This window comes from Pseudopipra pipra, chromosome 3, assembly GCF_036250125.1.
Source record: "Pseudopipra pipra isolate bDixPip1 chromosome 3, bDixPip1.hap1, whole genome shotgun sequence".
Taxonomy (NCBI): Eukaryota; Metazoa; Chordata; class Aves; order Passeriformes; family Pipridae; genus Pseudopipra; species Pseudopipra pipra.
In genome coordinates, this window is record NC_087551.1 from 104,165,322 (window position 1) to 104,190,366 (window position 25,045).

The 25,045-nt window shown below is 36.7% G+C and overlaps 1 protein-coding gene across 1 annotated transcript; it reads left to right on the plus strand.

Moving 5' to 3' along the window:
* DDX1 (DEAD-box helicase 1) lies at nt 1-17,922 on the plus strand. Its single transcript, XM_064650554.1, has 26 exons — nt 1-88; nt 639-690; nt 1,516-1,579; nt 2,106-2,135; nt 2,356-2,452; nt 3,754-3,801; nt 3,939-4,022; nt 4,928-5,011; nt 5,454-5,530; nt 6,757-6,829; nt 6,942-7,018; nt 7,715-7,829; nt 8,325-8,463; nt 9,475-9,535; nt 10,681-10,779; nt 11,462-11,551; nt 12,109-12,297; nt 13,346-13,397; nt 13,869-14,015; nt 14,695-14,786; nt 15,323-15,395; nt 15,854-15,926; nt 16,043-16,085; nt 16,291-16,386; nt 17,151-17,271; nt 17,591-17,922. The coding sequence occupies exons 1-26, from the start codon at nt 73-75 to the stop codon at nt 17,719-17,721; spliced, it is 2,223 nt and encodes a 740-aa protein (XP_064506624.1). The 5' UTR covers nt 1-72; the 3' UTR covers nt 17,722-17,922.
* The last annotated feature ends 7,123 nt before the right edge of the window (nt 17,923-25,045 follow it).

Genomic DNA, 25,045 nt, shown 5'->3' on the forward strand with positions numbered 1-25,045 from the left:
CACCCGGCCCCATAAAGCGGCGCCGGGCCGTGCGCCTGCGCCTTGAGGTGCTTGGCGTGTTCCGGCTCGAAGATGGCGGCGTTCTCGGGTACGTGGCGCGGGGCCCTGAGGGGTGTCGGTGCTGCGGGATCGTCTCGCTTCTGCCCGCAGGCTCCCAGTCTCTCTGCGGCTCCCCGGGCCGCCCTCCGTGCGGGCCCGCGGTACTGTGTGGCTGAACACATATAAGGCTGGAGGTCGAGAGGCCTGTGTGGATGTAGGTGCCTCTCCCCGGCTCGTCGGGGTTCTGCAAGTTGTCGGGAGTGGTTATCGAAATGGGTTCGCATGTTTTACTGCATATGTGGGTCTGACAAAGGAACTGCTGAAAAGGCAGGCTCGTTCCTCAGTCTGACTGGTTTCAAGAACAGGAGGTTTATCATGATTTTTCTGTGTATTGCAGTGGGTAATAATAGGATTTTATAGGAGAATCTCTGCTTGGTGGTATAGTTTAGCAAATTATAAAGTATATATAATGTATTATAATAGTAAACTAATCACTTTTTTTTTTTTTGGTCTGTAGCTGGAAGTGTTGACACTTGGATATCTTTTGGGCTATGTTGAGGTAAATAACCCTGCTTGTTCCTTATTTTCTTGTCTTACAGAAATGGGTGTTATGCCTGAGATAGCTCAAGCGGTGGAGGAGATGGACTGGCTGTAAGTAGGAGAGGCTTTGGGCCTGGCAAATTCTAACTTGCCCTTTAGCAATGTATGGCATGCTTCTTAAGATACCTCCATTGCCACGTCAAAACAAAGTGGATATGGGTTTTCTTCTAACTGTCATTACATCTGATGCAGTTCTCTTTAGTGTGAAAGACTGAAGAACAGAAATTGTGACTGCAGTGGTAACATTTAAACTTGAACAAGCAAGGCATGACTGCTTGTATTTCAGTTGTTTTGTTTGATAAAAGCCTCTGTGCCTCTGATTTATTTATTATGTATCATGGGATTACTGGATGAAACTGTCACATAATTGGTGCTAGTTTAGTAGATGTTTTCCAGACTGGTGTAATTTTGTGTTCTTCATAATGCTTGTGTGTCAGTCTTCTAAAAAAGTCATTATTCCTGGTTTTGGTTACTTACTTGGCCAAATTCTTTCATCTCAGATTTGGTTTTGAATTTTCATTCAGAATGTTATCAGTATGGGCTGCGTAAGTGGCTTTAAAGGGAAAATCTTTTAAAGAAGGCAAGAAAAGGAATGTATAGTTAATCTGTTTCTTTTATAGTTTAGCATAGTGATGTGAGATGTAGCCCTCTTGTCAGGGTGCAGCTGAATCCATTGCATCCACTAGACACTTCTGTCAAGGTCCATCTCCTTTTCTCTCTTTGTAAATGGAATCTTTTTCAGTTCCTTAGCTGCAAGCCAGGAGGAATAACATTTACCTGCTATACCTTGCACATGGTTTCTGTGAATTCCTATGTAAGCAAAAATCTCTTTTTCTACTCACAACATTGACTTGTGCTCATGTGTTCCTCCTCTAGTCTTCCTACAGATATCCAAGCAGAATCCATCCCACTGATCCTGGGAGGTGGTGATGTACTTATGGTATGTATTCAGGATAGGCCTATTCACAGAAATCCTGTGTCTTTTAATTGTTGTTTGTGGGGTCAATTTCATTCTTTCCAGAAGGTTCTGTGGTTAGACTTGCTCTCCTGTTCCTCTTCAGTAGGAACTATACTCTTCAGCTAAAACCCTCTGTGAGTTCCTTGTATGTTTCCAGCTGTTCTTGCAGATAGAATTCGTTCTTTTTAGGCTTCATTTTTTTAACTACTTGACAGACACTGCCACATGAATGAGATCTATCTGATTTCATCTGATCTCCTTTTGGCTGTAAATACCTGACATAGATCTGTACGGAACATGACTGATACTGCCTAAGCCAGTGCTGCAGTGTCAATAACCTTGAAGGCACCAAACTGGTATGCCTTGTTCATCGTGTCTTTTGTGGATCTCTGTGTTCTTGATTCTGTAACCAAAGTAACGCTTGCTAAAAAGTAAATTTATTAAAATAGAATTCTAGAACTCTCCTTACCGTCCTGGTTATTATAAACTCTGTTTTTTCTCCTTATAGGCTGCTGAAACTGGAAGTGGAAAAACTGGTGTAAGTAATCAAATTTAAATAAGCAGAAAATAAGTCTTAAGTGGTAGAGGTGGTGTGTAGGCAGATATACAGAGAGAATATGTATGCATTATTACTAATAGTCTATACCAAGAGACATGTAGGAATGTTCTTAAGTGTTCCTGGTCCTGAGTATTATACCTGAAAACTAGGCTGGAAGTAACTGTATGAATTGTGGAATGAAAATAACTTTTCATTTTAGGCTTTTAGCATTCCAGTTATCCAGATTGTTTATGAAACACTGAAGGACCAAATGGAAGGCAAGAAAGGAAAAGCCACTATTAAAACTGGTGGGGCAGGTAAGTTTTTATATGTCCGACTCCTTAAGTTTGGAACACTAACTAGTGTTGATTTTGCCACCTTCCAAAGTGAAGTTAAGCTAACTTGCCATTAGATAAGTATTTTTTCCTTGATTTTGGCTAAGGTAAGTAGAGAGTCATCACTCAGGATTTTATTAAATAGTGAATATAAATTTACTTGTGGAATCATGGAAAGAACTGGTGTGCATTGGACTGCAGTCTCTTAGTAAGACTCTTGCCTTCATTTTAAGCCTGGCTGATCCACAACTTGCTTTTCAGTGTTCTTCTGAAAGCCATACTAGTTTACTGCCTTGCCAGACTAATTCAGTACCTTGCAAGATGTGGAGTGCTGGCAATGTCCAGCTTAAAAGGAGTTAAAAAAAATCTTTCTGGTGCAGGAATAGTGGAGGCACCAGCTATGACACCACACAGTTGGTTTGGGCCTCTTAAGTGGGCTTAAGCAGAAGGCTCTTCTAGGCTCAAACTTATTTTTGTGTGACTGAGGTAGCACTGTATAGTCTTTCAGTTCTCCAGTGCTGACTAGAGCTGTTGCCTTCCTTTCAGCCCCTAGCTAGGTTTGGAAATGAATAACAACATCTTGAGTTGCTGCGTTTGTACTGGTAAACATTGAATTGAGCAGGAAATGCACAGGGCCAGAATTCAGTGATATACAGTGGATTGTAACCATGATCATATCCTCAGTATCTGAGGGTTTGTTAAACATTCGTTTTAATAAGCTTGCAACTGTAAAGCTAATAACCATGTCCAGTCTGTGGTATATATAGATTGGGTTTTATGTGGGTGACAGTATATAGACTTTATTACATGTTATTGAGCATATGAAAGATGAAATCAGAAATTTTATATGCATGTTTCTTAGCTCTTTAGTAGTGACATTTTAACTGATGCCCTGAAAAGATATCTTAATGTAAGCTTTGAACAGAAATGGCAAATAATGCATCCAAATTGATTGCTCTTCATGTAGTTTTGGATATTTTCTAGCTGAATTTGTTTGTGATTATGTGGGATACCTGGCTTATTTTATAAAAGTCTTCAATGTTTTCAGTTCTGTTTTTAAGTAACTTAATCTGTGCTCTCCTTAGTAGAATAATGTAAACTTCCATAGAATAGATTTTGCCCCTCCTTTTAGTTGTAGGCCTTCATCTTGACTTCCTGTGAATTGCATTGGAACAAAGGTGTTTACTCAGAAAGTTAAGCCAAACACCATGAACTTCTAATTTGAGTTTTCCAGGCTTGTCTTTTGATTTATTGCTTTCTCTGTTTCTGTCTTTCAAACTTAGTGCTCAATAAATGGCAAATGAACCCGTACGATAGAGGATCAGCTTTTGGTGAGTTGTCCTAATGTTCACCTGAAAATGTGCACTTGGTAAAAAAGAATTAACTAGAGGAAAGCGTGCATGAAATTTTCTTTTAAAAGCAGTTAGAGACACAATTTCTTTAATCAAAACTGTCTTGTAATTTTCAGCAATTGGATCAGATGGTTTGTGTTGTCAAAGCAGAGAGATTAAAGAATGGCATGGATGCAGAGCAACTAGAGGCGTGACTAAAGGTAGATATAAAACTGTGGTTTGGGGACTCTTCTAGAAAAGATTCAACTGAAATACCTGCTTATCACCCATTGTTAATGTTGATGGCTGCATCTAAAATTTACTGTCCATCTGACCAAATGTACTGCTAGCTGAATATTTTGAAGTGACCAGTACCTCTGCTTTCTTCTCCCTGTATTGTAAGTTACCTTTTCCCTGATGGGAGACTGAGTAAGAGGAGGGAGAATCGTAACTAATATTCATCAGAATGCATTTTATTAAACTGTTACTATTAGGAAATAGCTATGCACACTGTACTTTCAGTTGTTTCCTTACACACTTCACACAGACATGTGCATGTAAAAGTTTCATGGTTCTGTGGTTGCAGCAACAGTTGGGAGGCCAACCCCAACACTTGACTCAGAAGGAGAATCATTCTGATACTACAGTGGTTCTGGTGGGGTGTTGAGAAAGACCCTAGAACAGTCTCATTTCATCAGGTGTGCAGATAATTGGACAGTCTGTCTGTTAATTGGATTGTCTGTAGAAAGCAGCCAGTTGGATGTGCTTCAGGGTGCACTGGCAGTTGTTGATGCTAGTGCGTGCTGCTGGTCTGGTACTGATTTGGCAGAAGCTGGTGTTCGGAGTTTATCAGTTCTCATGGATTCAATAGAACCACTGTTCTCTCTTGCTTATCGTTCCTTTGGAGCCTTTCACATGCTACCTCTCAGTGTGTGCTTTGTCTCTTTTGCCTGGTTTCTTCCTTCCATACACAGGTACCTACAGAAACGTTTCACTCAAACACAATAGGGGTTGACAGTTTCAGCAGAGGTGGGAATGTTAGACTTGCATGGACTTGGAAGTAGCCAGACTGAACCACCTCGATGAATTTGGATGTTGTTTTAGAACCTTTCTTTTTCTTTTAAAGGGAAATACTACTATGAAGTTTCCTGTCATGACCAAGGCTTGTGCAGAGTCGGTTGGTCAACTATGCAGGCTTCACTAGATTTGGGTGAGTTTCCTTCAAAAGAATCACACAGACAGTTTTCATATTCACATGGAATGGCTGAAGTCCTGTTCTAATGTTGGAGAGAATGGGCTCCTTGGGAAGGATGCCGATACCAGGGAGTTGAAAACTTTTTATACAAATGTTTTTCTTCCTCTAAGAGGAAATCTGCTTAGGTGGTGTCAGTATTTCTTGCCTTCTGTGACTTTCTGCCTTTTATTTCCATTTTGGTTTTTTTAATGAAGATGACTGGAGACTAGTGAAATCAATAAATGTACTGGTACAAAAAATTACTGGTTTGGTATACGTCAAAGCCAGAATTCTGTAGTTAGCAGTGTGTATTATTTGTTCACGTGGTAGTGTCAGAGATTTCAGTTGCTGAAACAAAGAGAAAAAAGCATAAGCTGTCATCCAAAAGATAAAAGTCTGTACTTTGTTTTGTCTTCAGGCACCGATAAATTTGGCTTTGGCTTTGGTGGCACTGGTAAGAAGTCTCACAACAAGCAATTTGACAGCTATGGGGAGGTAAGCTTGAATTGTGCTTGGTAGAAACATTATTAAAAGTTTAGCATTGGTTTTGTGCTGTAACAATCAACTGTCTTTTGTAATAGTGCTAAATTCTAAAGGAGGTTCACTTGCAAAAGTACAATGAAGCACTGAATCATTTTTTCGATAAAAGCTTATTAACAGATTTGACAAAAGCAATTATCAGCTTGAGACTTATGATTGTGGCTAGACTACAAATATATTGATGCTTGTGTAAAAGTTAAAACTTTTCTGTGTGTTACAGGTTAGAGTTTAACTGATCTCTGGGATTTATGTCTTGAGTTATTTCAGTTTTACTTTCAATAAAGCAACCCATCTGTATACCTTGGTGAATGTCCAAGTGAGGGCATCATATTCTGTTTGCTAGTAGTTAAAGTAGAACTAATTGTGTAACTAATATGTCAAAATGCATGACGAAATGCTAGTAAGACATAGTGGTGTGCTACTTCTGGCTATTGAGTTGGCTTTGCCAGTACCTTAATGTACACTTCTGCAGTGTCTACTGGGAATATCCGTGGTGTTTTTTGTGTAGTGTGCCAGTTGAGTTCAGATGTTTAAGGATAATTTATATAAATATGAATATTACAGCAGAAACTCAAGTCTTTTTGTGGTATTAATGAACTCAGTGCCATGAGACTTGCAACTTTTAGGACTCTTGTAGCTCTTCTAGTAGTGAAACACTTTATAATATATAGATTTTATTGAATACCTTTACAATTAACAGATTTCAAGATATTTAAATGACATATTTAAGTATACATAGCATGCATATAGCAGCACCTTCGAGAGTTAGTCTTTTTGTATAGTCAAAATATAGGTGCCATGATTGGTGCTCTAAGCTTAGATTCACATTGGCTAATAAATACATGACTAATTCACTTTTCTATAATGCAGAATACTTCCAGGTAAATGACTTAAATGTATCATTGTCAGTGTGTTTGGTTTTTAACGTAAATTTAAATCAGTAATAAGTGTCTAAATATCTAAGATCGCTTGGGCCATTTACTGAAGATCTGTAACCAAATAAAAATGTGCAAACTATTTACAGTGGTCTTACTGGAATAAATTGAACTTGCTTCTTTCAAGAATCAGCATTTAATAGAGAGAAGTGGGAAAACTAAAAGTTGACAGAATGTAAGCACTAAAGTCTTCCTAATGCACTGAACACTAAAATCTCTTAGCTTCACAACTATTCTTTTTTACAGGAATTCACTATGCACGATACAATTGGATGTTATCTGGACATAGATAAAGGACAAATAAAATTTTCCAAAAATGGTAAGTTTTATTCACTTTCTTTGAAATTTTATTGGGATCCTTTTATTGGGTGAGGGGCAGGGAGAGACATGCACACACATGCAGAGTCTGACTGAACTAACCCTACTTTCAGGAAAGGACCTCGGCCTTGCGTTTGAAATCCCACCACACCTAAAGAACCAAGCACTTTTTGCAGCTTGTGTACTGAAGGTAATTTAGGAATATCACAGATCTCCAAGATCATTACAGTTGTTCTGGGTTTGATAACAAACTACTTAGGTGTAAAATTCACATAGCCACCTACAGTTACTGTAGCTGTGCTGTTTTCTTTGGTCTACCAGTATTCACTACTAAAGCGGTCTCAACAATGTGTGTTAGCGTTGAGTACCATTTAAGTTAAATATTTAAATTAAAATTTTAATACTTGAATATAATGGTAAAAGCACGGATAACTAATTCCTTATACCACTGCTATCTTGTGTGTATTAAACTTTGATATACTGTGATTCAACAGATATAAGCAATTAGCTTGAAAGTGCCAGAATTCCTGTTTCACTTCTTCTGAACTCCTAACATTACAGTAATGTAGTAGTATGTCTTTCTGGAGTTAGTCTTTCTGGGTTGATCTCTCGAGAAGTAAAGATTTTAGCAAAATGTGTAAGTAGTTAGAGAAATGTACAGGTTTAGAAAAAGTGCTTTGTTTCTGTTGGCTTTTTTTTTTTTCTTCCTTGTTTGGGTTTTTTTAAGTTCTAGCAAGATTTCTGTGACAACTTGGGGAAGAGTAAGATGGGAAGAAAAAGACCCTTCCCCTCTTCCTCGTCTAGCTGGTTTCTCACTGTTGAATTGTTTCTCATTTTACATGGTCTTTTGAGACTGTCTGTATGATACGACTTTGTTGAAATCTAGAATGCTGAATTGAAATTCAATTTTGGTGAAGAAGATTTCAAGTTTCCGCCAAAAGATGGCTATGTCGGCCTTTGCAAGGCTCCTGATGGTAGTGTTGTAAAATCACAGCATTCAGGTAGGTTAGATTTTTTTTATGCTTCTCTTGTTTCTATATTCAAGTTGTGTTACATAGCATCTTTTTTGATCCCTTTAATTGCTACCAGTAAGATCTTAAATAAAGCAGTAATGAAGAGATATTAGTGCTTTCTTTAAAGTATACCAAATTTTCTTCCTCTTAAACCACTAATACTTTTTAAGGTTTTGAATTTAGAAATGCATCAGATAAAATGAGAAGTTCAGCTGAGTTACTCAACAGTGTTATCTTAAAAATAAGTGTGGGTCTTTATGCTCTGCAATAAAATGAATTATCCTGCATGACCAGTATACCCACTTGTAATTTCCAAATATTAATCTGAAGCTATTAATGACTGAGTGAGCAATAATATCACCCTTTAATGAAAAATTTAGAATTACACTGTTTCAATTATCAATAGAAAACCCAAGTTTTTTCCAGTCACAAATTCCAGGATAGGAATGTAGTTTGTCTTAATGGCTATTTTTTTCCACTTAGGAAATGCACAAGTGGTTCAAACACAGAACCTTCCAAATGCTCCAAAAGCATTGATTGTAGAGCCATCAAGAGAACTGGCAGAACAAACTTTGAACAATGTGAAGCAGTTCAAAAAATATGTTGATAATCCCAAATTAAGGTAACAGTGAATCTGTTAGTTGCATTTATGATATTGTCCATATATGTGACTTCGTGGGGGCATGGGTGGTGTTCCACTCTGTAGCTAAATGGACCTTAATCTGCAGTGCTGCTGATAATAGTCCCCCTAATAATGTGCTACCAAGCAACCTTATGACTTTTCATCTACAGTCAGACCACTTAGGAGTGGGGGCTTTTTAATGTGTTTTATCTGTGGACTACCTTTTTCTGGTATGACAGATCTAGTGGGTGGGACTTTTTTAATTATCAATGATAATTAATGTGATACTTCACATGCTTTTTTTGACTAAAATCATTATCTGCTTACTGCCCTTCTCTCTTGAACATCTTCCTGCCCCCATCTCCCTCTACCCCCTCATTTTGTGTATTTTTCGTCTCCAACAAATAGTTATATGTAGGGTCTGCTCTGTTTGCGTTCATGTGCTTACAGGACAGATTATCTTGGAGATGAAATTCTGAAAAATGAATAGTCTACAAGTTGCTTTGGTTTAAAGTTGTTTCTGCTTTGACTGTGCTTCTAAAATTTAAACTAAACTGCAGTCAATTTACAAGAGTATTTACTAGATTTGCAGGGGATTAGCAATGGGAAGAGGAAAGCTATAATGTAGGATTCACTTGGTTTATTGTTATTTGAACTTCTAACTTTCAGGAACACAAGAAACTTTACTAAAATAACATTATTTTTAAGGTGTTCTTAAGGAGCAAATTTTTTTTATGAGACTAAATTGGTTATGTTAATGGATTTAATTACAACAGTGATAAAGTAATTAAATTCAAATACAATTTGGTAACAAATCTTTCACTTGAATTAAAATACACTACATGTCATGGGATGAATTTTCAAAATTAATTTTTTCCTATTATTTTGTTCCTAAAATTACTGTTTAGAGCTGTTAATCATCAGCTACTAATAAAAGAACCAGTCTTCAGCCAGATGTTAATAATGAATATAATAAATGGGTAAAAGTAAAATATTTTGATGCAATTTTAGGGAGCTGCTAATTATTGGTGGTGTTGCTGCAAGAGATCAACTCTCTGTATTGGAACAAGGAGTAAGTTGTATTTTTTTCATATGGTTTAATAGCTTGGGTTCTGAATAACTCATGATCATGTTACTAGGGAATAGTAATGGTGCTTCTTGTAACTCCTGTAAACCTGTTAAAAAGAAAATGTGTAGTTCATAACAAGCTCATGTTGCACCAGTCTAGCAGTTCTACTTCCATGGCAATTCTCAATATAAGTGCTTATAGTACTTAGTCAAATTCTATTGAAACCTGAGTACTCCTGAAAATTTTAAAATAAAGGTGTAACTTTTTGCCATTTGTCCTTAACAAATCAGACAGTTTTCCTACTGACTTCTGTTCCATGTTTATGTGAATAAAACTAGTCTGCAATTATCAAGGTCAACCTACACTGCAGATCAGTCTTACATAGAAGGAACTGGTCTAGCTTGAGCAGCATGGAGTGTACAATCAATTCAGTCATCCTGTAGGGAGAACAGAGTCATTTTTTTATTTAAGACTCACTTTTGGAAATGAGAACAAGTCGCTCTTGATAAATTTTCCAATGATTCTAGCTGCCAAAATATAAATTTTCTCTTAAGCTTACTTGAACTGGAAGATTAATAGACTTTTATGTGAATGCTGAATTTGTAATGGTGCACCCTTCTGTCTGACAAAATCTTAAGTTATTTCTGTAGTTGATAGACTTTGCATTCTTCCACAGTGGGAAAAGTTAAATTTATTTTATCCCCATTTAAAAACAAATCTGTTTGGCTTTAGATAACGAAGTTAAACTGCTTGCAGGGCATGGGAGGAGAGAAGGGGCACTTCCCGGGTTCTGCTAATGAAATGTCCATAGAAGCAGTATTTCATAGAACAATGAAATGGCCATGGAAAATGCAGGTTGCCAAGGGAGGTTGTAGGATCTCTCTCCTTAAAGGTAATGAAAATTGTACAAGGCAGCGACCTAAAGCAACTTGGAAACTGTCCTTTATCTGCATGTGATGAGGAGAGTGGAGACCAGATGAACTCAGAGCTCCCTCCAACCCAAATTACTCTAGGATTTTATGAAGTTAAAAGTAATAGAAAAGAAGGCATTATACCAATAATTGTATCGTGATGTTAAACTTGGATAAAACTGACAATGTCTCTATGGGACTTATGGGACCAGTTCATACTCTTAATGTATTTCATAGGTGGATATTGTTGTTGGAACTCCTGGAAGGCTGGATGACCTGGTCTCAACGGGGAAGATTAATTTATCTCAAGTTCGATTCCTGGTTCTGGATGAAGCTGTATGTATACAACTAAGTGCTGCTTAAATTCTGTTCTTAAATGCAATACGATATTTGCAGGAAGAGTCAATGAAACATCATTGTTCTACAGTATTTGATATTTCAGTGAAACAACAATTAGCTACCTATAGACTGTTCCAGCTTAATCCTCTTGTTATTTGTAACCATAGTAACCTACATACTTTTTTTCCCCTTGTAGCCTCTCTGTTAAGTCTGTTTGAAAATTTTCTGTTAGAGAAATATATTTCAAACTGTGTTCACAAAGTAGTGAAGTCTGTCCCTGTGCAGGGAACTTGAAGGACAAAGACAAGATCAGAATGTTAGTTAACCCAGCAGGTCTTGAAGCCAATGAATGTTGCAGTTAATATGCTGTGAAATGAGCGCAGCTCTCTGATCTGTTGTAGTACAACTGAATATTCAGAAAGATTAAATGGCTTGGAGTATTAGTTAGGAGAAGTTGCTGATCTTACTGTGAAGCACAGCAGCTGTACTTGAAAATACTCCAAATTTTACTATATCTTTTTCTCCTTAGTAATAATATCCCAGCCATGCATTGACCTGTCCAGCTAATTAAAAGCAAGACCTTTTGAGATTACAAGTGTATTGCTTACTTAAGTGTACAGGCTGAGGAATGAAAAAGAAGAAATGCAGCTTTATTTCTTTTATTTTTATTCTCTTATAGGATGGCCTTCTCCTCCAGGGATACTCAGATTTCATAAACAGGATCCACAGTCAAATTCCTCAGATAACTTCAGATGGAAAGAGACTTCAGGTATAAAATGTGTTTGTGGTTTTGTTGGCTTTTTATGGGTTTGGTTTTGTTAGCCATGTGCTCTACTTTAACTGTTACTTGGCATGCAGTCTGCTTCTTTGTAGCAAAGTTTGTTATAGCCCTTGTCCAAAACTAACACTTGTTCATGGGTTCAGTAATTGCCTGTGAATATGTATTTTTAGGATTTTAGATCTTGAAGCCCAGTGTTTAGCAGTTTTCAGTTTAATTTGAATTATTAGATATAAACATATCTGAAAAATAAGTGACTACATAAGTTATGATTTCTAATGCACTAATAATCTTGATTAATCAGCTTTCAATAGTTCTGCTTTCTTCCTTTTAAGTGATTGAGTCTTTGTAAGAGAATAGTTAAGCAAATTATTTTGTCTTGACTCTTGCCAGCTGAGTGGTTTCTGTGTTGAGGAAATCCAGTCAGGGACTCATTCTGTTGTGCTACATGATGATGTTCAACTACATAACATTCTTCAAGTTCTACTCTCACCTTTTCGGGTTGGGAGAATCTTTATCTTCAGTGGTATCCATATGTCTCTTCTCAGGTGATTGTGTGCTCTGCAACACTCCACTCTTTTGATGTGAAAAAACTATCTGAAAAGATCATGCATTTTCCCACCTGGGTTGATTTGAAAGGAGAAGATTCTGTCCCTGAAACTGTACACCATGTAGTTGTGCCTGTAAATCCAAAAGCTGATAAACTCTGGGAAAGGCTCGGCAAGAATCATATCAGAGTAAGTGAAAATTAAGGTTGTTGGTCTGTGTTTACTTATTTAACCTTCAGAACAGGGGCATAATGTTGAAGGATCTTGGCTGGCTATTGGAACAGCTTAGTATATCTGAAATGGTTTGTTCCATGGTAGTCAGCCTAATATTGGTGATGTAGTGACACTGTTTCTGAACAGCTCAGTCTTACAAACATAACTGAGAAAGAGCTTGATAAAGTAACAGTCTGATTTGTACTAGAGAACAGTGGCACTGCACTGCTTTTTCACTCATTTCACAGTTAATGGTCTGTGGCCTAACTGTAGTTAGTACATCTCTTTTCTGACTGATGAGGAGGAAATAAACCTACCTCACATCATTCTGTGAGGTAGTTTTGTCTCTAAGCAATGCGAGATGAGCAATTTTTAGAGGAATGGGTTTCATATCAGACTACATTTGAGACTCTAAATTCTACATTTACCTGACACCTCTCCATGTGAGAAGGTTGTAGTTGTTGTTCCAGTCTTTAGTCTTGAAGTTCTGAATAACCTGGGCTGTATTTCCAGCTCTTATGCTGTTACAAGTCTAAAGGTTTTCTTAACCCCTTATTTCTTGAACCTCTGTTTGTTAGGTATGTTAGTACCTTTTAATTAAGTCTTAGTATGACTTTATTTCTCTTGGGTTTTAAGTTAATATCTGATTCAGCCTAGCATAGGGAAAAAGATGAGGAACAACTGTGGTTATATGATTTAGCCATGTTCTACAATACCTTTTTTTTTTTTTTTCAGGTTTGGGTGTTTTTAATTCTTCCCTTTGCATAGAAAGGTGTTTTCTGTCCATCCAGTGTCTACCTGATAATTTTATTGCCCTTTTTTATGAGCAAGTTTTTTGTGCTTAAAGTTAAGACTTTTCTTTAGCTAAAGGTAGATTAACTTTTCTAGTGGGAGAACAGAATGCTAAGATTACTTTTAAACTTTAATTTCTTGCTAGTTGGAAGTTAATGGAGTTAAGCATTTCCTCTGTGAAGTGTGGACTAATGACTTGGGGGGGGGGCTTTTTTATTTGTGTTTTTCCTAGACTGATGAAGTGCATGCAAAAGACAATACACGACCTGGCGCTAACACTCCAGGTAATCAGCAACACTAGTTAAGTAATAGCTTAGGAAATGCTCTTCTGTAAATGTTATGAACTAGTGGCTTCTGAAATGCCCCTTTGTAAATGTTATGAAGTAAAGGTAAATGACCTTTAGTCATGTTCCTCCAAGTTTTTATTTCTATATTTTTATAGTTTTGAAGAGAAATGTGTTTCTGGGGAGCGGGAAAGAAAGACTTGAATATATATTTTGCAGATTTGTAAACAACAGGTGTGTATAAGACAAAACCTGGAACTTCTGAATGGTTTTGTTCTTTCTGTATTATATCAGCTTGCTGCAACAGGGGAGCATGGAGGGAAGAGATAAAAACTGAAGACTTATCTTACTTGCTCTGATAATAAAAATTTGTCTACTGGAGGGCTAGAGAAAACTATAAATGTGTGCAGTTCAAAGACTCTTCACTTTTTTAAATAATTTGAGTGAAATAACTTGTTTACTTCTATTTAGAAATGTGGTCTGAAGCTATTAAAATTCTAAAAGGAGAATACACTGTTCGGGCAATCAAAGAGCACAAGATGGACCAAGCCATTATTTTCTGCAGGACTAAAATAGACTGTGATAATATGGAGCAGTACTTCATCCAACAGGGCGGAGGTAATATCTTTTTGTAAAGCTTACTCTGCTCACTTTCCTGTTTATTTCAACACCAAAATTGTATGATAGAGTTCACCAATATTACAACCCCACACAACCAAAACGGTGCTTCAGTTTTTTTACATACTGACTGGGCATTAAAGTCAGGGTTTGGTAGCAGGGAGCTGCAGGGGTGCCCTTTGTGGCAAAAGGCCATGAACTGCCCTGTACCTGTTCCAGACAGCTCTGAAATGGCTGGAAAAACCCACCGTGCACCAAAATTTGAACCAATAAGAAGAGTATATGGTGCCTCTGCTGAAACATGTATTAGTAAAAGTGATGGTTGGTAAGGGCAAGAAACATGGGAAGAAATCTGTGTGTACAAGTGTATACATGAAGAAAGGTGGGAGAAAACACGGGAACAGTGAAAGAGGACTTGTGAGGAGAAAAGTGAAGATACACATTTGAAGAAAGAGGGAGATCTAGAGTAGGAAGGAGTGAGGAGAAATACCTGCACAGATCTGCTCTGGGGAGGAGGTGCTTTTTTGTCCCCCAACACTGCCTGTCTCAGTAGTTGGTAATAAAATAAGTGAAATTTCCCTGAGTTGAGACTTTTGCCCAAAAAAATGTACTTTTTTTTTCAAGTTCTTTGTAGCTCTGTGTCATAGGTGATGTTATTTGTGCATGTCTACTCTTTCAGGCCCTGATAGGAAGGGACATCAATTCTCATGTGTCTGTCTTCATGGTGACAGAAAACCTCAAGAAAGAAAGCAAAACCTGGAAAGATTTAAGGTGATGTAGCAGATTCTTGAAGGCTTTTTACTCACTTGCCAATATCTGAATTTATCTGTTCATTTCTGTTCCTAGTTCTCTGTTTTAAAATAAATTGAATTCACATACTCTATGTCCTGATTCCTGAAATGATGAGGCACAATTTCTGTAGATGGAAATCTGTATTGTCAGTCAGTATGACCTTTGTGAGTTTGAATTGAGAAGATAGGTTTTATTTCAAATAAGCCCACTAACTTTAAGCTCTGTAGCAATTACATTGTTTTTTAAAGTCTTTATTACTTGATTATTTAAAAAAAATTACTTAAATATTAAACTTTGGTTTTAATTAAGCCATTTATCGATTTATATTTGCCTTCTGCTGTTGGGGAAAGAAATAAGGATGTAAATAGGTCGAGTTATTCTTGCTTTATTTGAAGTGTTCCTAAATGTACAGAGACACTTAAAGGTGAAGTAGGTGCGAAGGACTATGGTTTCATTGCCTGGGATTTTGTTTGCTTTATTTAGCATAACACTTATTTACAACTATGTCTCTGTAGAGAGGAGATGTCCGTTTCTTGATCTGCACAGATGTTGCTGCTAGAGGAATTGATATTCATGGCGTTCCATATGGTAAGATATAACTTTAAATTTAAGCTGTTGCATTGCACAGAGCTTCAGTATGTTTACAGTCCTGTCCACTAGTTAAAACAAATATCACCTACAGCATAATTTAAAAAGATGTAGATGTTAAAGGCTTAAACTAAGCAATTTTTAAATTGGTTGTTCACCATGCCTTCTCAAATACCTGCTGATGTTCTGTATTGTTGGGGATTCTTCATTTGGTTTTCCATTCTTGCCAAAAAGTAATCGTGGAAAAAGCAGTTTGAGAGTGGAAGCCTTAAGTGTACATTAAGATATTGCAGGTGATGATGCCTGTAATTGTTGTAATAGAACAAAGTATGTATGCGGGCTAAGGAGAGGAATTGCAGCAATCAAAGTGTTATTTTAGGTGTCTGGTCTCTGACCTTAGCTCATACATTAAAACAAAAATTCTTGTGTTGTCTGTGGATTGTGTCTGTGTTACACAGTTATCAATGTGACACTCCCGGATGAAAAACAGAACTATGTTCATCGAATTGGGAGAGTGGGCAGAGCTGAGAGGTATGTATGTGTCCAGAGTAGCCACCGTGATTTCTTGATACTTTCTGTTGTTATTTCACAAGTTGGCAATAGTTACTGAAATACATTTCTCTCTCTTTTCTTCCCTAATATTTCAGGATGGGTTTGGCAATCTCCCTTGTGGCGAAAGAGAAAGAAAAGGTAATTATACTCCAAAGATGAAATCTGAAGTTCTGTCCACAGCTATTTGACTTTAACGTCCTGCATTGAAAAACTGCTGGTTTGTCTGTGCTTGGTTGAAAGTGATTTTAAACAGATACCTGAATTCTTTTTCATGCTATAATTAGTCAAAAAAAACATACTCAACTATATTTCACAAAGTTTACAAGTTTTCTTCTGTTTCTAGGTTTGGTATCATGTATGCAGTAGTCGTGGAAAAGGGTGTTACAATACTAGACTGAAGGAAGAAGGAGGTTGTACCATATGGTACAATGAGATGCAGGTAAACAATTGGCTTAACCAGAAAATTCTAATTCCTCTAAAAGATTCTGAGATACAGTTCTTTGTTTAGCTGTGTAGTTGAAATACAAAGCTAGCTTTGGGGTCCTTATAACTTTTGATTCCATTCGAAGAAAAAATTAGAAAATTTTGCAAGTTGTATGTTTTATAATTGTTTAATTATAAAAGTTTATTTTAATATTCCCAACTAATTCTGTTGGAGTCCTATTTTCAGCTTTCCTGTAGTCTTCCTAATCAAAATATGTTAAGAGTTATGTGATGTTAGTTACACACTTTTGTTTAGGCAGTTTGTTGCAAAGCTATAGGTAACTTAAAACTGTTGTTTCTCTAATCTGGAAACAGTGTCACTTGAGTAGGTTTTAATTGGGATTTGTATACCAACCATGTATGCTTGTTAAAAAGCAGTTCTTCCCTTCTTGCTATAATAAAGGGCAAATCATACATCATCTGTCGTAAAATAAGCTTGGTCTATAAACTCTTTATTATGAAGTAGCCTTGTTCACATAATTTAGGGTAGAATGTGAAGTAATGGCTTCTAGGTAGGGTAAAAACATAGTGACATTGGAAATGAACTTGTATTGTCTGTTTGAGCAACAAAAAACACATTAGTCTTTGGTGTCTGTGACCAAATTGTTTTCTGTGTACCGTTCTGTTGAAAATGCACTTGAATGTGACTGTTCAGAACAGTGGTTTGAGAGAGACTTGAACTTATAAGGGTACTTGAAAACTTTTTTTTTTTTTTCTTAGTTGCTGGGGGAGATTGAAGAACACTTAAACTGCACTATTGCCCAAATTGAACCAGACATAAAAGTACCAGTGGATGACTTTGACGGGAAAGTTACATATGGGCAGAAAAGAGCTCTGGGTGGTAAGCAATGAACTACTCTGGAGTTACCTTGGTATACTTACCTGCTTGCAGTGCTCAGTTTCATGGTTGTCTCCTGTGTAACTACAGAATGATAGATTATAAAGAGCTTCTCATTCTTAGCTGTCTTCTGCATTTGTTGCATGCAGCCTATGGGTTGCAAGTGACAAGAGTGTGTGTATGCCTGGTTTTGTTTTGTTTATGCCTTTTTTTAACAACGTAACTAAGTTACTTTAACTTTTGAATGACTGTAGTTAAGCACTATTAGCTCTGCTGAAGAATGGCTTTGAACACATCATCTACATTGTGTGTCTTTTGGCAGGTGGACTTTATAAAGGCCATGTGGATATTCTGGCACCTACGGTACAGGAGTTGGCTGCCCTTGAAAAGGAGGCTCAAACATCTTTCTTGCATCTTGGCTATCTTCCTAACCAGCTGTTCAGAACATTCTGATTGTGCCACACTTGAGACAAGGCTTGAGTTAATAAATGCTCTGCCCTGTGAATGCAAAAATCCCATACTGTCTCTGAGTAGCGTAGTTAGAAAACGATTAAAACTAAGTATACTTCTTGCATGATGAACAGAGCAGTGCTCAGCACTGTTAACTCTGAGTTAGCTGTTGTCTTAATAAAATAAAACAAGTCGAAGATGAAATGGTTTGTTTGCTCTTTTGCCTTAAGGGATTAATTTGCAGAATCATTCTTCCACATAGATTTTTGATTTATCGAAAATACAAGTGTAGTTCAGCAAATCTGGGAGGAGTCTTATGTTCTTCAAAGAAAAGAATTAAAATTACTTAACTATCTGTGTACTGTAATTTTTTAATGTTGGGCTTTTTAAAGATGCATCCATATTCATACAGCTGTTTATATTTAAGATACTGAATATGGAAAAAAAACCAGACCTGAAGTGTGTATTTGAAACTCTTGGTTATCCTAAACCCCTACATCTAGGCTGATAACTGCATTTTGGTTCTGTAGTTCTAGACTTCTCAAAGGTAATGTGTCTTAAATTTCTAAAATGGATCTTGTACAAAGAATCCTACAATACTCTTGAGGTCATAGAGTAACATGCTAGTATCAAAGCAATTCATAAATTTGCAGAAAAAGCTTTTTCATGCAGCAGTGTAGGTTGTAGTACTTAATGCCTCTTGGGCTGCTTTTAGACAGGTTGAATTTGTTCAGATGAAGTTACTGTAGTCTGACTTGGAATTCTTTTTCAGCTTTTTTCTCTAGTGATTTTCTCTAGTGACTTTCTAATGATAATGAGAAATTTTAGTGACTTTGCCTACAAATTGTCATCTAAAATGTCAGAGATCATTGGAAATGCCAGATAACTGAGAGTCAAACTAACCTTTTGCCTTCCTCATAAAAACTTTTTTTTTCACAGAACATTCCATCTCCTTGCAGAAAACAGTGACAATCAAATTAAACTCAGGTTGAGCAAATAATTTTTTTGTGTAGTGTTACCTGGAGAGGGCAGACTGAGAGTCCCAAGTATTATAATGAAATACATAGGTTTCTCATTAATTTAAACAAAATATTAAATTTACAATGGCTGTGTGATGTTATCTGGTCCTGAGGAGAGGGGAGGTCACATGGGATGCTTATCATTAGAACTTGGGAAGAAAAGCTCTACCATGTGTTGCATTGCTCTCGTTAGACAAGAGTAATGAAATCTGCCCACCATAAGTCAAAATTAATTGCAATACCTAAAATAATTTTTAATATAGCAGAAAACAGATCGTGCATGTTTGCCAATTGAAGGTGAGAGTAAAGATAGTTTCATCTATTGGGGAACACTTCTAAATCAGGGGAAAATGGTGAATAGATGGAATCAAAGTCTTATGAGCGTCAATCTTTCTGTTGAAGTGTAACATTCTAAATTTGCTACATGTTCAAAGTGCTGATATCTTTCAAGATTTGCTGTTGGGTATCCAAATATCCATCTTTTAGTGAATAATTACAAATCATGACTATTTAGGACTGAAAAAAAGCCATGCTAGAAATGAAAATTGCTTTAGGCGTATAACCTTATATATGCCAATACTGACTTAAAATTTGTATTTCCTTGGTGCAGGAGCTGAAATTACTACAATGGCTTTATATACCTTCAGAAGGGTTTTCCTGATGTGCCTTCAAATGCTGTAGCATGAGGGAGGTACAGGGAGAAACAGTTTGTGGTTGAGAAACTAAAGGTTATCCAAAATGCCAAGAACTTTTATCTTATGCTCAACAGTAGAAAATTCCACTGCCCTAATGAGTAATCTCTAGGAAAAATATTTAGATGAGATGGCACATAAACTACTTGCAATTTTTTTGAGGGATCTGGTCTGGGTTTTTTATATTACTTCCTGTTACTGTTGTGTTAAAAAACTAAAAAGATGAACTTACTAGAAAACTTCACATTTCTTCAGAAAGCAAGTAAGACTATTAAAAAAAAAAATCTTAAAAAAAATAAAATAGAAAGCTGAATTGAATTACACCAAGTTCATTTCAAACAGTTGTACCTGATATGAAGTCCCTGGATGTTCCCTATCTTATTATTTTTATTTGAGAATCCATATACCTTTATGCCTAGTAACAATAAGTGATAAGTGAGATCTAGGTAGATTGACATGATTCCAGTTAAAAGCTTTAACTGCCTCTTGAACCAAGCACTGACTTGCCTTCACATCAGTCAAGATATGAAGATGTTTTTACAGTGGAAGTTCAAGTAAGCAGATACCTAATAACAGGATTTTTCAGCATCAGATGATGTACATTTCATTGGGAATGTTACAAGTGATAGGCAAAAAGAAAGTTTTGTTGAAATTAAGTTACCTAAATTTGTCTCTTTATACGTAAGTGTACACGGATATGTAGGATGCTTTGTGTGTGTATGCTACAGGTGATGGGGAGTGGAGGTTCCAAATGTGCTTTTCGTTACTCGTTTGCTGAGTAGCCGCTGACTGCCTCGTGGTGGTGCTGATGTCTCGTGTATGTCTAGAGAGGCCTTTCCGACAGCAGCGTACTGCTTCCAACTGGGTCAATTACATTCTCCTTCTCTTTAGAAACAAACAAACTCCTAAACAAAAAAGAACTTAAAGCTGTTAGAGCTGTTTGTGTGGAGCACAAACTCTCAATGAAGGGCCTTTGCTTCACTGACTGACTTCTTGTCGCAGCTTGAATAAACATGCAGTCTAAGCTGTTCGGATATTTAATCCACTAACTTCTTTTTTAAGTGGCTTGTTCTTCCTCTGGATACAAAGCTAATTCTTGCTACTGTACATGTCAAAACTATGTTTATTTTTCTTCTCGGTGTTGATTTCTATGGCTGGCTAACTGAAAACAGCACCAAAAATTAGGCGTTTGTAAGTGTCCCCCAGCAGTATTTATTGCAGTTTACTGGCTTTAGAATTCTGTCAGCAAATCTCATGTAGGCATGTTTGCTGTGCTTCAGCTTTTCTGACCAGAAAGGAGAAATATGGGAAGCTCAAGATTAGCCTAAGTAAAATGAACAAAATAAAAATTGTAGTTAAAACCTTTTTTTTCCCTAGTTGTATTTTAGTAATAGCTATAAAACTGGCTTAGGGAGAGATTTTTGTTTGGCTTTTTGAGGTTTGTCACTTACTTATTGGAGCACCCTTGTTCAATAGCTTTGTATTTTTTACTAATTTTCTTTAGTACAATGTCTTTGAGAGAACTCACATTCTTATTGGATGATTAACTATTAATTTATAACTACTGGTAGTAATCTTTCTTTGTTTTCCTTTACACTCCTATAAAGGTTCCTTTTATGGAAGGGAAAAGGATACAGATGGTGTTTGCCACTCAGTGTCCAAACTGCTGAGCTGGGGCCCCCTTTTAGCAAGCTCCAAAGGCAGGAGGAGTTTGCTGGTCTCTTATTCTTTAAGTATGGTTCTGTTTTGCTACTGTGAAAGCAGACAAAATTGCTGCTGGCAACACAAACTTGTACTCCGGTCTTCTCATGTTTATGGAATCACACATACAAATAAATGTGCCTGGTCTATTTGAAGAGGTAATTGGCCTGTGGTCACTACCATATGTGTAATGCAATAAGCTGGGCTCCTGCTTAAGCCAGTTAGCAAAATAGCTGCATCTCATGTAGATTAGATAAATGTAAGAAAGGGGGAAAATGGTTTGGAAGAAGGACAAACTTTATCAAAGAGTGTGTGCCCCTCTGCCTTGCACCTCTGTTTGTAGGTAGGGAAAACTGTAACAGCTAGAGACACTTCAAGAAACCCTTTATCACTGCAATTACACCAATGCTTATAGACAAAATGAAGTTATGCAAGTAGGGAGAGGAAAAACTACGGCTTATGTAAGGCATCTTCTAACAAGTTGAAAACAAAGTTGCTACTTTGCAGAGTTGCTACTTGTTGCAGATACCTAAAGCATTTACTGAATGATAAGCAAACTCTTTATCACTTCTTATTAAAAGGTGGCTAAAACCCACTGTGCTTCTTGCAGTGCTTTTTTGTCTATAACTCTTTGTTTCTCACAAATGTGTCCACATCCACAGCTGGAGAAACTGAGGTAAAGAAATGCAGCGATCTGCTGAATGTCAGCTAAGACTGGCAAGAATTATCACGATACCTTTGCAGGGGTAACATATTAAAGGCTGTTTCTAGATACTGAGCACGTGAATGAATTGGTCTTTTTCATAATGGTTGTTATTGGAGAACATAAAGGTACATTCATGAAGCATATCCCATGTCTGCTGAGCACTGCTGCTTACTGGAGTGCCTAGGGTGTATAGCAGAATGTTTCTCTTGTCCTGAAGGAATTTGCTTGATCTAATGTTTAGCAGAAAAATTAAAATTACAAACAGCTAACTTGATACATGGAGAACAGATTGGGGGAATCCAGATTCTAGTTAACATTGAGCTCACACCATTGTGGGTGATAGGATATGCTGCTACTTCAGAAATTACAGGTCTGCCTCCTGTAGGTGTTATGTTGGACCTGCCACCGCTGTACAGAAAATTCTGGTAGCCTGGAACATCTAAAGAGCATCAAGACCTTGTGATTAGACAACTTGAACCATCCTATGTGTATAACAAAGTTTAATTTAGAAATTCTAACGCATGTGGAATTGTCATAGTACTCATATTTCATTAACTGTGTTACCTCTGCAGTCTCACTTTGTTTGCTGTCAGTCTTTTGATAGCACTGTAGTGTTGCAGAATTGTCCAGTGGTGACTTTCTTCTGTTTACTAATTATTGCAATAACAAAACTCAAAGGATTTGAATGGTATCAATTAAAGCCATGCTTCCACAGATCCCGTTTTGGGAACCAGCATCCTTTTAACCAAAGCTGTGATTGTGTTAGAATTAGTTTGATTTATTATATGAGTTATGAAGAATAACATGAAGGGCAACAAAAACTAATAGAAATTATATCTAAATTGCTTTTGTTGGCATTTGGGACTATTTGGTATATTATCAATATTATGAATGGCTATCTGCTATATAGGTTTTAAGCAGTGTTTTCTATTTTAATAACTTTTGTGAATGTTTTTTGGTTGTGACAGTTTCTCTGAACAATAATGGTATTTTTAAATTAAATACTTCCAAATAGGAAGTCGAGAATTGTTAGCATATAGTGTATACAATTGTGCTCTAAGCAGCTCTGTAACAAATGTAATAATAGATTTGGGTTTTTTTATTGAGTTTTAACCTTTCTCAAAGAAAAAAAAGTCTTAAATTGCTCTTAACGTCCTTGTAACAAGAATTTAAGCAATGTTTGGCTGAAATGTTTAAAAATAATTTAAGTTTTGCAAAAAAGATAGTTGACTCACCTGGAACTACTGGTCTGTGGTGGTATTTCTAATGACCTAAAACACTGAGAACAAAATTTAAATTCAGTTAAAAAAAAAAGTTGTAAAGTAATCTGAAGTCATCTGTAGTTTTCTGTCAGCAGCCCAAACTCTGGTTAGGAGTTTTGCCAAAAGCCATTGTTGCCAGGTGGTGCTTTTACACTAGGGACTGCATTTTGTCCGAGTTTCTAAAACACAGTAATGCTTAGTATATGGTAAATACACTTAAAACTTAGTCAGAAAATACAGAAAAATTAACTTTTCTCTGATGTATGTACAAACAGCTTTTCCTGATGGCTTAAAAATAGTCTTCATAGCTAAAGAAGGAAAAAAACGTAATGTTAATCTTTCCCTATTAAACTTGGGGGTTTTTTCCTGAATAATGCCTTTGGTATCAGAGGCTTCCTCCATATGTTTTACTTATCTCATTTAATCATGTAGGTAACTTATATAAATGCTATGCTCCAGGATGCAGTCTCCTTAATAAAGCAGGAAATCCCTGGGAAACTGTCCAAACAAACACTGCACAGGCTACTGAAACAATCAGAAATACAGGTTTGTGTATGAAATGTTTTCATCGAGCCTATATAATACCCCTTTAAAGTAATCCTTTCTCTTTTTTAAGACATCCAATAAAGTGACCTTTTTACTTGTCAGACCATGTGTGCATCAAATTGCCTCTCCTCTTACCCTACTGATGAAAAGTGAGTTAACTTTTACTCCTATATCAATAGGATTGTTTTCATGGTGGCTTTCAGTTTACAGCTCTTGAAAATAAGCCATGTGCTGGGGAGAAAGTATGTCGGGGTAAGATGCAGAAGAAATGCAAACTCTATAAATTAAAGAAGGAATGCAAATCAAATCCTGACTGAGACCTAAATTGCCTGTTTTAAAATCTTCTAAATAAGTGTTTCCATAAGTGACATGATTTGGGGTAATTAGGTTTGTGATGCCCAAATAAGCTGTGGTTTTAAGGTTCTGAGCTTCAGAGATCAGTGTCTTACGGTCTTAAATATATTCTATAATCTTGACTGTGCAAATCGATATGCAACAAATACAAATTCTCTTTACTCTCTTGCATACTGCAATTGTCTAAAGCAAATTAAAATAATGTGGTTCAAAGGATGAAAAATCTTCTGACTGAAGCATCTGCGTCTTGACAAGATGTGAGTCTCTGCAGCTCATTCACAAATCCTAACCTCAGCTATGTTCTGGTTCAGATTAGGTTTGTACTGAACAAAATAGAGTCTAACAAAAGTGAGCAGGAAGCAATTTCACCCCCCAAATGAGGCCATTCCAGTTTTTGTAAGCGTTTAATAAGAAACTTAGCAAATTGCCAGCTCAGGTAGAACTTGTAGGATGTTACTGTCTCTCCTTTTGTATAGTGATGCTCTGTTGTTCAGTGTCACATCCAACAGCCACAGTTTCTCAGGCAATGCTTACCAAACTCAGGTCTCAACTCATTTATTTGAAGAAGAAATCCCCAACTCCACTAGACTATTTCCTGCATTAAACTAATTAACCTTCACACAGAAACTACGTCTTGTAGAGGTGGTTATGTTTCCTAAGAGAGCAGCTGCAGCACTCCCAACAAGTGTTTGATGTGGAGAAAGAAAGTTTTTAAGAAGACTGAGTTAATTCCTAAGGGTGCTGCCACTATGAAAAACAATTTCCAGCATTAACTGTGTTCTTTTCTTATCTTAGCTATATAGTAAAATGTTTTTTTATTGTGTAAGCACCAAGTACTCATGTTTTGTTTACCACACAGACTTTAAAAGTTTTTATTCTGCAAAGTTCTTCTAGTAAAAAGTATTATTCATGCATCATTTTGTAGGACCAATGTCAGGAATTTACTATAGTTTTAATAATTTACTCTTTTCCTTTAATAAGAAAAAAAAAGTGGAGGTGGAAGATAACAATGGGCAAGGCTAGCCCAGACAGGGCTTAATTTGATGC